Source organism: Galeopterus variegatus, unplaced genomic scaffold (assembly GCF_000696425.1).
Source record: "Galeopterus variegatus unplaced genomic scaffold, G_variegatus-3.0.2 Scaffold2590, whole genome shotgun sequence".
Classification (NCBI taxonomy): domain Eukaryota; kingdom Metazoa; phylum Chordata; class Mammalia; order Dermoptera; family Cynocephalidae; genus Galeopterus; species Galeopterus variegatus.
This window is the reverse complement of record NW_007728701.1, coordinates 83,661-95,734: the sequence shown is the minus strand read 5'-3', so window position 1 is coordinate 95,734 and position 12,074 is coordinate 83,661. Positions and strand designations below refer to the sequence as shown.

The 12,074-nt window shown below is 39.0% G+C and overlaps 1 protein-coding gene across 1 annotated transcript in view; it reads right to left on the bottom strand.

Moving 5' to 3' along the window:
- The window catches only part of NUP155 (nucleoporin 155kDa), a 59,863-nt gene continuing 47,789 nt past the window's right edge, over positions 1-12,074 (bottom strand). The window contains exons 29-35 of the mRNA XM_008582360.1: positions 8,682-8,811; positions 7,387-7,500; positions 6,233-6,353; positions 5,693-5,803; positions 3,367-3,503; positions 1,356-1,462; positions 1-203 (exon numbers count right to left, since the gene is read on the bottom strand). Coding sequence (XP_008580582.1) covers positions 65-203; positions 1,356-1,462; positions 3,367-3,503; positions 5,693-5,803; positions 6,233-6,353; positions 7,387-7,500; positions 8,682-8,811 — 859 coding nt within the window. The 3' untranslated portion in view covers positions 1-64. The remainder of the gene's footprint in view (positions 204-1,355; positions 1,463-3,366; positions 3,504-5,692; positions 5,804-6,232; positions 6,354-7,386; positions 7,501-8,681; positions 8,812-12,074) is intronic.

The window sequence follows — 12,074 nt, the reverse complement described above, 5'->3', positions numbered from 1 at the left end:
TCTGGACCCAGCTGAGCTTTTATTTTACAGATCAAAATGCATGGATATAAATATATTATAATAATTAATGAAGCCGTTCTAATTTAGCCTGAAGAGATTTAAAATTCCCAGTGATGGCTTGTACTGCCACTGAAGAGCTCATGGACTGAAGCTCAACCAGATAACCACAAACAGCATCCAGGCAGAGATTTGTAAATCTTCTCCTGTAAAGAAAAAGGCACCTGATCAACTATCAATGCATTTAGAAACCTATACGGCTTCTTCCCACCCTCCACCCATCAACTTCTGCTAACCTTACTTACAGTCCCACAGAAGAGAAAGGATCACATGATGAAGTAAATGGCAAATACATGAAAATAGAGAAGAAAACTTAGGGGGTAGGTGGATTACCATATAACCACCATTTTCCATTTGAAGAGTATTACAATGAGAAGGAGACAGAAAAGAATGATTCCTGTTAATGTTAAATTATTTACATTCTTTGAGCTTTGAAATGGCCAGTAATACCACAAAGACATAATTGAAATGCCTTCATCCTAGATCACTAATTTAAAGCAGAATGAATTTAGAAGTAATTCATAAATTAGGTACATCCACTTGTAGAAAGGATTTAGGGCAAAGGTGGAGAAATGGAAAAAACTACTTTTGATACATGCTAATGTATTGCTAATGTACACAAGTGCTTATACCCACTTCTTTATAATCCCCATATCTTTCCAGATTCTCTCCAAACTCACTACCCAGGTATTTATTACAACCATTTAAAGCTTGTTTCAGATTACACTTGTAGAGCTCTATGAATCAGGATCTCAGCTCTTGTTCCATTAAAATGAAAAGCCAGGCTGGTTGGTTAACTCAGTTGGTTAGAGTGTGGTGCTGATAACACTAAGGTCCAGGGTTTGATCCCTGTACTGGCAAGATGGCAAAAAATAAATAAATAAATAAATAAAAATAAAAGAATAAAAGAAAAACCAAAATTGGTTGAGTGGATATTAAAGACCTCATGTGAGTTCAGTTGAGATGTCATAGACTACCTTGCAATTTCAACTTCTTATTCAAGCCAAATGACATCCCTCTTGTCTTTGAACTTTATTTATTTATTTTTTTTTTGTCTTTTTTCCGTGTCCGGCAACGGATCGCAACCCTCAGTGTTGCCCCCGTACCGGACCGGGGACCGGCGACGGGATCGCAAGCCTCGGCATTGCTCCCGCGCCTCGCTCAGCCAGTGAGCGGGAGCCGGTCTGTACGTGGGATCCGAACCCTCGGACGGGAGCGCTGCCGCGCTTCCCAAGCGGGTGCACTATCCAGTGTGCCACCGGGCCGGCCCAAGAATGCACTATTTAATTCATACTTACCTCTCACAATTTAAAACTTGGCTAGGATTCTCAACATATCTTGTCAATAGCACATGTATACAATCCAAAAGGTGCAGTGGCTTCTTCATTCTGTTCCAGAACGGATCCTAAAAGGAAATAAATATGCACAGTGAGCTGTAAGGCAAACTTTGTCAAATGATTTTTCAATCATTTATGTTGGTTAAAGTAGTCATCAGAGTCTAAGCAAAATTTAGTGCTATTAAAAAGCATTAAATATTATGTGATTAGTAAATTATGTATCTAGTTATGGTTAATATTTTGAATGACATTAAAAACTCTACTGTGGTTTTATTTAAATAGAATATTTGATGAATCAATCCACTTTGTAAATGTCCTGCTTAGGAATCTCAGGTAAGAGAAAAATCTCTTTATAGGGGCTGATACCACTTTTACTTTGTACCTATGCAGACAGTCTGATATTGCAAAAAGAGTAAACTAGCAGTCACAGAATCTTAATTCTAGTTCTGGCTTCAACAGTTACTAGCCATGTGACTTGAACAGGTTATTTTAATACCTCTACCCTTGTCTTTTTGCGATATAAGATGAGGATACTACTACTTGTTCATTTCCATCACAGGCTTATTGCAAGACTCAAATGAGAAATATACATTAAAGTGTCTTGTAAAAGCACCATATGATGCTGCTACTATGAAAAACACTAGTTCAACATGGTTTTATTTGCATATTTCATCCCTAGGATAAAAATTACAAAATAGTCTGATAAGGTTCAATATGATGAGAAAGATTCTTTAAGCAGTGATATTTTAGCTGAGGTTGCAGTAAGTAAATACAGCCGACCCTTAAATGATCGAGGTTTGAAATGTGTGGGTCCACTTCTATGCAGATTTTTGTCAATAAATACATTAGAATATTTTTGGTTAGGAATGTTATGATTGTACTACATAACTGACCAGACAGTTAAGTATACTACTTAATAGTAGGCTATTGGTAGTTAAGTTTTTGGAGAATCAAAAGTTATGTGTGCAGCCTGCCTGCTGAGGCTGCCTTATGAGCCCTGGGTGGGGCCAGTTTCCTGCCAGCCCCACCTATGCCCTTCCTTAGTCAGAGTTTTACCTAAGCCAGACTGCTCCATGGTCCACCCTGGGGCTCAGGAGCTCAGGACATGACATCTGTGGGTTTGGCACCCTGGGAACATACTGGGCGACCCTGACAACTACCCCCCGACAGCCCCCTGACTTTGGACCCTGCAGCTAGCAGGGCAATTTCAAGGATATCAAAAGCCATGGACCTTATTCCCAACCTGCAAAAGCCTGTAGAGTTGACATGTTGGAGGACAGAGTGTCACACCCTAAAACTATGACTCACCACCATTCTAGACTCTCTGCCAGGAATCCTCTCTCACCCTCTCCATTCCTTCTCCCACTCTGCTTCAGTTCTAGGTGCCCAGCTTCCACCCATCCCACAAAACTCAATCAATACCAAGAGATCTGAGGGGAAAAAAAAGATACGAGTGGATTTTAGACTGTGCTGGGGTAAGTGCTCCTAATCCCCACTGTTCAAGGGTCAACTGTACACTATTATTTTGTTCTTTTAAAGTGAATGAGGAACTGGCCAGTTGCTCAGTTGGTTAGAGCACAGCCTTGTAATACCAAGGTCAAGGGTTTGGATCCCCATGCCAGCCAGCCACCCCCCCCCAAAAAAAAGAGAGAAAGAATAAATAAATAAATAAATAAATACAGTAAATGACAATTATTAATGTAATATGTTTAGCCCACACCTTGGTTTAGCCTATTCCGTGAAGAATAATACATTTCATTTTAATCATGATATACAGCAATGCAACTGTCATTATCAGTTTTAAAAGTGTGAATTTCTAATACTCAACCAATGAAGCACATCTCTGCTGCAACTGTATTAGACCAAGTGATAAGATACTTATAACATGCAATCAAAATATCCTACTCTATACCTAGAAAAATGTTACCTTAACTAAAGAAAATAATTTTATTTTACTTAATATTTTCCTTACCCGTGATTTGAACAACTGATCATAAACTTCTAGTAATCTAGGTAATGGCACTCCAATTTCATTCATTGTCTGTATTACGAAGCCCACGTCCCAGTTCAAAGTACAAACTTGTTGCTCTAAGAACTGTACAATAAAATCTGGGGAGGGAAAAAGATCAGAAAATAGGATTTTTAACTCTTGATACTGAAAGTAGGTCTTATTCATAATCTAGGGGGAAATCTTCTGAAAACCAATTTCAATATAATTTTTAAATAAAAGTAGGATATATACACTAGAACAGGCAAATCTATATACAGAAAGTAGATCAGTGGTTGCCTAGGACTGGAGGGTGGGAAGGGGTGGGAAGTGACAACTAATGAGAGCAGGGTTTCTTTTGAGGATGATGAAAATGTCCTAAAATTAGATTGTGGTGATGGCTGTACAACTCTGTGAATATGCTAAAACCATTAAATTGTACACTTTAAAGATACTAAGGAAAAAACTATAATGTTTTAGAGAACTTAGAAAATACAGAAAGATACAAGAAAAAAATTAGAGATCATTCACAATCCCATTATTGGGGAGGACCCATTGATAATTTTTTAAAAATATCTTTATTTAAAAAAATATCTGTATCCTCAATTTAACAACTTTTCAGAATAGGGCTACTGCATCTTGATTTCAGAAATATTAAATGTGTTTTTTTAATACTGCACACCCCAGATTTATATTATTTATTTTGGAGTCTCCAACTGTGGCCCAATTCTCACTTTTACTTGTATTATCATAATAGTAACATCCAAATTTATAGTTATGATACCTCAAGTCTGAAACTGACCAGTGTGATTGTCCATGGGCAAAAGGAATCACTGACAAAACTGCCACTGAACCTGTGTCTCCTCTAGAATTTACCATTCACACACTTGAGGTAGGGAATAAAAATTTCAAATACTCTAAACTTTGATCCTGTATAAAGTCCCCTGGAGTTTGTCTGCCATTGAGAGAATGACAGAGGAAGGGTTCTTCTACTCTAAACTTCACCGGGCTCAGAAGTTAATAATACAAGTCAAAGCAAAAATACCCTCAAAAGGGATTGTGTACAATGTGGCTTTTTTTTTTTTAACTATTAAAAAAAATCAATACTTATTCATGTGCTTATAAACATTTATAAGATATAAATATATTTGCCCTTTTATTTTCTCTTTATTTCTCTGATCAATGAAATGGCATTGAAAGGGTACAGTTTTAATCTTTACTTACAAGAAATAAGGGTATATTATAATGGTTTTATTTCTGACCATGTCCAGGGAGTAGATCCTAATCAGAGACTGTCCATAAACATGTTCGAATGCTCATTAAAAAAAAAATAACTTAATGTTATACTGTGAGCACTTTCAAGTTGCTCAGTATTTTTCAATAACACAAAAGTACTTAATATTCTACTTTACGGATGTATTTACATTGCTTTTATTGTTTTACAACTGAGGCAAACATTGTAGGTTGAGAAATGGCTAATAACAATTAGAGTTACCCATATGAACAATTATAGTCAGCATATTTGGTTAAGAAAGGGGTTCAAATAATTAAATTTTTGACACTACTATTTGCTATGAAAAAAAAAAATGCCCTCAGGGATCCGCCCATGGTGTGTGGTGCTGACAACACCAAGTCAAGGGTTAAGATCCCCTTACTGGGCCGGCCCGGTGGCGCACTGCTGTAATGTGCCGCTTGGGAGGTGTGGCGGCGCTCCCGCCAAGGGTTCGGATCCCACATACAGACCGGTTCCCGCTCACTGGCTGAGCGAGGCGCGGGAGCAACACCGAGGGTTGCGATCCCGTTGCTGGTCCCGGTCCGGTACGGGGGCGACACTGAGGGTTGCGATCCGTTGCCAGACACGGAAAAAGACAAAAAAAAAAAAAGATCCCCTTACTGGTCATCTTTAAAAAAAAAAAAAAAAAAGTCCTCAATGTAATAGAGAGCAGCAGTTGAATCGATCATGGATTACCCACGCAAAACACCAGCCATTTTTCTTTTCTCTTCACAAACTTGTATAGGGTTACCAACAATGTATGTAATCACTTATTGTTTGTTAGTCGGCACAATCCCAAGATAGATATTATAGTCTTGGAAAGTTAGTCAGAGAAAGTTTCATACTCAACTATTTTTGAACAAATTCTGTTATTCATTGGGGGCCTTTCTCTCTAGAGACACAGAATTAAATTGCTGAGCTAAAGAGCAACGAAGAAACTCTTTATTTCATTGTAAAGATCATTATTTTTCCATGTCATTGAAGAAAACCATCAAAACAGAAAATAAGACACATCGGGTACCTAAGGTTACTGCTTACCTAAAGGAAAAAAGCGAGGTGTGCCAGCATAAATTTTGCCAAGGAGGACAATCTTGAGACTAAGAGCATGCATTCTATCTGGGGAGTTCAATGTTACACTATCATTCAATTCTGTAAGAAAGAAATTATTTTTTAATGTGAAATGCTTACATTGGCTATTTAACTGTTTCAAGGTTCAAAACAATAACTTCATAACTGATTTTCAAATTAGCAGATTTTCATAATTAGCAGATTCTGTGTTTCTGTTAGTGTCTGGTATATTTTCTTGTCTCATCAGAGTACCTGTTATGAGATTCTAAGGGAAATGTCTCAATATCCCTTATCAGGCAGCAAAAATCATCCCTTTCATTGAGAGTCTTCCCAAATTCACTGGAGTCATTCTTTGCACGATCACTGTCCACCATATCCAGGTGCCCTCCACTTACTCTCTACTTAGATATACACAATTTTCATGAGCCCCATACATTAGCTACTGGAAGCTTCCATTTCTATCTCATAACTAAACAACATATGCTAATATACCTACAGTTAGACACTTACCTTTCTCTATGATATCTTGCCAAAGCGTCTGCACCAATATAGGGTCTGAATAACCAGCACAATGAATTATTGCAAGTTTACACTCTGCAAGTTTAAATGGGTCAGCAAATTCTCCATAAAGCTGTAGGAGAAAAATCCCAAAATTAAACATCCAACCAGAGGTAGCATTCAGAGATTAATAATGAAGCACTCCTTGAAAATTAAAAATCACCAAAGGTTTTATCTAAAGTTTCTAAAATATGATATAAAGATGTGATGATGTATAGCTGGTTGCAACTACAGATTAAAAACGGTGAATGTATGGTAAATACATTCAGATAGATTTCAGTATGTGTGCCTTTTTTTCTTTGTTGAAAGGGAGATGCTGCAATGACTTTTTTTTTAGAATTAGGGTTGTCTGGGGCTGGCTGGTTACCTCACTTGGTGAGAGCTTGGTACTGGTAACACCAAGGTCAAGGGTTCAGATCCCCGTACCGGCCGCAACCAGGGGGGAAAAAAAAAAAAAGAATTAGTGTTGTCTAAACTAGGGGTTGAAGAATCATGGGAATACTGAGAAACCTCAGGGTGCTTCAGAGTACTTGGAACCAGGTCCAATAATAACTGAAAAAGGAGGAAGGAACTGCTCAGAGGCTATAGAGTGAGAGGGGCATGGTGAGTTAAGCAAAAATGAGTTACTTTTTCCAAAGCAAAAAGCAATGCCATAAATCAGCTGGTTTTAACATAGCTGCCATATGAGGCTGGTAGGTTCTCTATAGCTAACTGTCCTGGAAGAAACAGCTTAGCCTTTTCTAGGAGTCAAATCTGGCCACGGGGAACTGTCCGCCCAGCAGCAAGCTGCCAAGGATGGCTCATCTTATTTTGTAGAGAGAAGTTAATCTTTTCCATGAAACAAAAAGCAGAATGTAAAACAAATAAGGAATTTCCAGATATTAGATGACCACTACAGGAATTTCAGTTGCTTTTTTTTTTTTTTTTTTTAAAAAAGATGACCGGTAAGGGGATCTTAACCCTTCACTTGGTGTTGTCAGCACCACGCTCACCCAGTGAGCCAACTGGCCATCCCTATATGGGATCCGAACCCGTGGCCTTGGTGTTATCAGCACCGCACTCACCCGAGTGAGCCACGGGCCGGCCCTCAGTTGCTTTTTTATTACCTTAGTTATGTCCATTAGCTCAGAATCCAGCTGAGAAATTGCATCCTGTACAGAAGAATGATGGGAATACTGCCTTTGTAGTGTCTCTTGTATCTGAAGTTGGATCCTAGCAACCTAGTTTGGGCAGAAAATAGGAGGTCTTAATTTCTTCATGAGAAATCAACAGGTACTTGAAGGAATGACTCCAGTAACTGACTTTAAGTTTGCTAAAATAAAAATAACATATAAATAAAGACCTCTATCATAATAGACTAGCATCACAATAGACAACTTCAACATAATAGATTTCACAGGAAGTGTACTGAGGCAGAGAGCCTTTGCTGCCCACCAATATTTGTACCTCCCATCAGTGTAGCCAGACAAATGGCGAGACTATACTCCCCAGCCTCCTTTGCAGGGTGGCATGGACATATGACTATGTTCTCTTCAAAGGAATGTGAATGAAAGAAAAGTATGTCATGTCAGGACTGTGATTTTTTTTTTTTTTTGTCTTTTTCCGTGTCCGGCAACGGTTCGCAACCCTCAGTGTTGCCCCCGTACCGGACCGGGGACCGGCAACGGGATCGCAACCCTCGGTGTTGCCCCTGCGCCTCGCTCAGCCAGTGAGCGGAAACCAGTCTGTATGTGGGATCCGAACCCTCGACGGGAGCGCCGCCACGCTTCCCAAGCGGCGCACTTATCCAGTGCGCCACTGGGCCGGCCCCCAGGACTGTGATTTTTAAGAGAGTGAATGTGCTTCTTATATACTTTTATCCCTTCCTCCCTCTGACTAAAGATAAAGAAAAGGTCCTAGGGAATGGCAGTGACAAAAAATAGAACTTGGGTCTCTAAATCCAGCATGTAGAGAAAAGTTACCTGGCAAACAGGACATCCACTCTGATTTTTGCAAATGAGAAATATCCTTTTGTATTTACACCATCAGATATTTTTGAGTCTCTTAGTTAAGGCCGTTTAGCCTACCCTACTTCACATGTCTACTTATTAGCTTCCAAAATAAATAGTGAATGTGATGTAATCCACTTGCTATTGGAACAGTTTGAAAAAACTTTTAGAAATGCCATAGAGAGAACTTCTAAATTATAGAAATGTCTTTATGACCCAAGTGGTAGTATCTTTAAGACCTCTTTAAGGTTTATATATAAACATGAAAATAAATAAATACATATAGGTAGGAGACTAGAATTATTAATTATGACTTCTACAGACCTAATACTTGCCAGGGGAAGAAGGGAAAGTGGAATTACTATGTGGCTATCACTCAATTTGGACATAGCTTAAGTATCTTTATCACCTACTTCCATTTTTTCTTCTAATTCATGAAGGAATTCACCATCTGCAGCTATTGATGAAATGGCAGTGGAACTTTTGGCACTAAGAATGGCTCGAGCAATGTACTCTAGTCGCTGCTGAAGTGAAATTTCTGTGCTAGGAGAGAAAATCCTTATTTTTAGTTACACAATTTTTTAAGGATTGAAGATATAAAAATGCCTATTAGGATGTATTATTTTATGCCAAATGAACATAAAAGGCCATTTGTACAGCATGGTGTTGGTAACACCGTCAAGGGTTCAGATCCCTTATTGCCCAGCTGTCAAAAACAAAACCAAAGGCCTTTTGAAATTTGAAAAAATTATTAGATGTTTTGAATAAATCTAATTATTTTAAATTTCTAAGAAACCCACAATTTTATTTTATTTATTTATTTATTTATTTTTCCCAGAACAAATGGGAAACAAAAAACATTAAAGCATAGGAATACATAGACAGAATACAAGTTATCTCGTTTGGTCTGAAATCTTGAAAAAGTTACTCTGATACTTACCTGAGGTAGATTTAGGTTGGCAGTGCTGGAAGGGAACCTCTATCCATCCCAGAAGTTACTTTCTAGTTTTGGTTATAGGCTCCCAAAGAAATCCACAATTTTAGACGATAAAGAAATGCTTATGTTTATGTCTAAAAAGTAACTTCCTATTTTAAAACTTAAGTTCAGTATATTAAAGTTAAGGAAAACATTCTTTATTACTCCACATATTCTTCACTTCTCTACCTTAATATGGTCTATATTATATCTCCTCTTCCAAACAGCACCTAGAGTGAACACTTAAAAACAAAAATCAGATTATGTCACACTTTCTTAAAACCCTCTATTCTAACCTTAACTACTCCTCCTAACTTATCTCCTTGAACTCACTTCCTAGTTCACTATCTCCAAGTCTACTGGCTTTCTTTTTTGTACCCCAAACACAACAAACTTGTATTTGCAGTGCCTCTGCACAGACTATTGTTACCTTGCTTAGACCACTTTTCTTCCATTTCTTTTTTGTCTTTTGTCTTTTTCTGTGTCTGGCAACGGATCGCAACCCTCAGTGTTGCCCCTGTACCGGACCGGGGACCGGCAACGGGATCGCAACCCTCGGCGCTGCTCCCGCGCCCCGCTCAGCCAGTGAGCGGGAACCGGGCTGTATGTGGGATCCGAACCCTCAGGCAGGAGCGCCGCCGCGCTTCCCAAGCGACGCACTTATCCAGGGCGCCGCGGGGCCAGCCCTTTTCTTCCATTTCTTTTTTGTCTTTCGTCTTTTTCTGTGTCTGGCAACGGAACGCAACCCTCAGTGTTGCCCCTGTACCGGACCGGGGACCGGCAACGGGATCGCAACCCTCGGCGCTGCTCCCGCGCCCCGCTCAGCCAGTGAGCGGGAACCGGGCTGTATGTGGGATCCGAACCCTCAGGCAGGAGCGCCGCCGCGCTTCCCAAGCGACGCACTTATCCAGTGCGCCGCGGGGCCAGCCCTTTTCTTCCATTTCTATACACAGTTGCCTACTTGTCATTGTAGTCTAAATTCTGATGACACTTTCTCTGAGCCGTTCTCTGACCACTCCTAATGAAAGTAGCTCCCCACCTCCAGGCACTTTCTACTATACAGTATTATCTATTTTTTATCATATTTATAGAACCTGAGCTCATTTATTTATCTATGTTCCTTACCTACTAGACTGTGAGCTCCTCAGAAGGAGGGATAGTATCTCTCTTGTTCATTACTGCTTCCTGCATGCCTTGAACATCACTGGTGCTAAAAATATATTTGCTGGCTGAATGACTGACAGGTGTCAGAAAGCCACAAGCACAGATCCCATGGTTGCCAGCTTTAGGCCTTTGTAATCCCCTATCAGACCCTGTTCTTTGACATTATGAAGCAACTTGGTATTAAAAACAATGAAACTCACCCATTTACTTCTTGACAACCTCTCAGATCAACCAGTGTTAAATTTATCTTTTGATATCCCTATTAATTCCAGTCTTAAGTTTCAGAAAAGGCCTTATTTAAATTGCCTTTTTCTATAGTCATGGTTCCTATATTTATTTCCTTCTAAAAAAAAAAATTATCTCCTTCTCCCTCTTTTCTTTCTTTTAAAGTAGAGGTATGTATGACAGTTAATTAGCACTGACCACCTTTTTTTTTGTTATTTTTTATTCCAGACTCTCCTGAGAATCAGCCCTTAAGGTTACACATAAAATACTCTGTACATTCAGGAGCCCTATTTTTAAAATTGCTTTCATTTTTTTTCTCTCTCTGAACTCTAAACTCCCCATCCCCCTGCCTCTAACACACACTTGAACCAAACATTTAAAAGTGAGTAATATTTCCAAGTTATTTAAAATGTAACAGTCTATGGCTGCCAATTCATTTGGTGTAACTTATATATGCAAGGAGAATGTAGTAAGAAAGAGGGTATGTGTAATGCAAGAGTTAGAAAAACATTTTTATTGTGGAAAGAAACTGTGAGCTGAGAGCTAAAGAGTATATAAACAGTGTATCTTACATGGGGAGGAAATTAGTTTATATGTGTGTTAAGTGGATTTGGATAATGGATGTTCTTAGAGAATTTCTTTTACAGCTAGATGGGAGAAATAAGATCTAGTGTTCTATAGCACTGTAGGGCGACTATAACAATTTATCGTGTACTTTCAATTAGCTAGAAGAGAGGATTTTGAATGCTCCCAACACAAAGAAATAATAAATGTTTGAGGTGATATCGTGATTAAACTGATTTGATCATTACACATTGTACACATGTACTGAAATATCACACAGTACCCCATGAATATGTACAATTATTGTGTTGATTAAAAAATTTTTTTAAATAAGACAAGAGAATTTGTGTACTTTGAGAATATGATAATTTTTATAACAACAAAAAAGGTAAATAACTATTAAAGGGAGGGTAATTAAGAGCCACTCTTAGTTTTGGAGCAATACCAGCATGATAAAAATGGCTTACAGAGATGGGGCCGGCCCGTGGCTCACTCGGGAGAGTGCAGTGCTGATAACACCAAGGCCCCGGGTTCGGATCCCATATAGGGATGGCCGGTTCGCTCACTGGCTGAGCGTGGTGCTGACAACACCAAGCCAAGGGTTAAGATCCCCTTACCGGTCATCTTTAAAAAAAAAATAAATAAATAAATAATAATAAAATAAGGAAACTGACTCAGGTCACTGGTTCCCAAACCTGATTTAGCACTAGAATTATGTAGAAGTTCTGACTTAGAAGACTAGGGTAGTGTCTCATAATCTGCATTTTTTTTTTTTTTGTCTTTTTCTGTGTCCGGCAACGGATCGCAACCCTCAGTGTTGCCCCCGTACCGGACCGGGACCGGCAACGGGATCGCAACCCTCGGTGTTGCCCCCGCG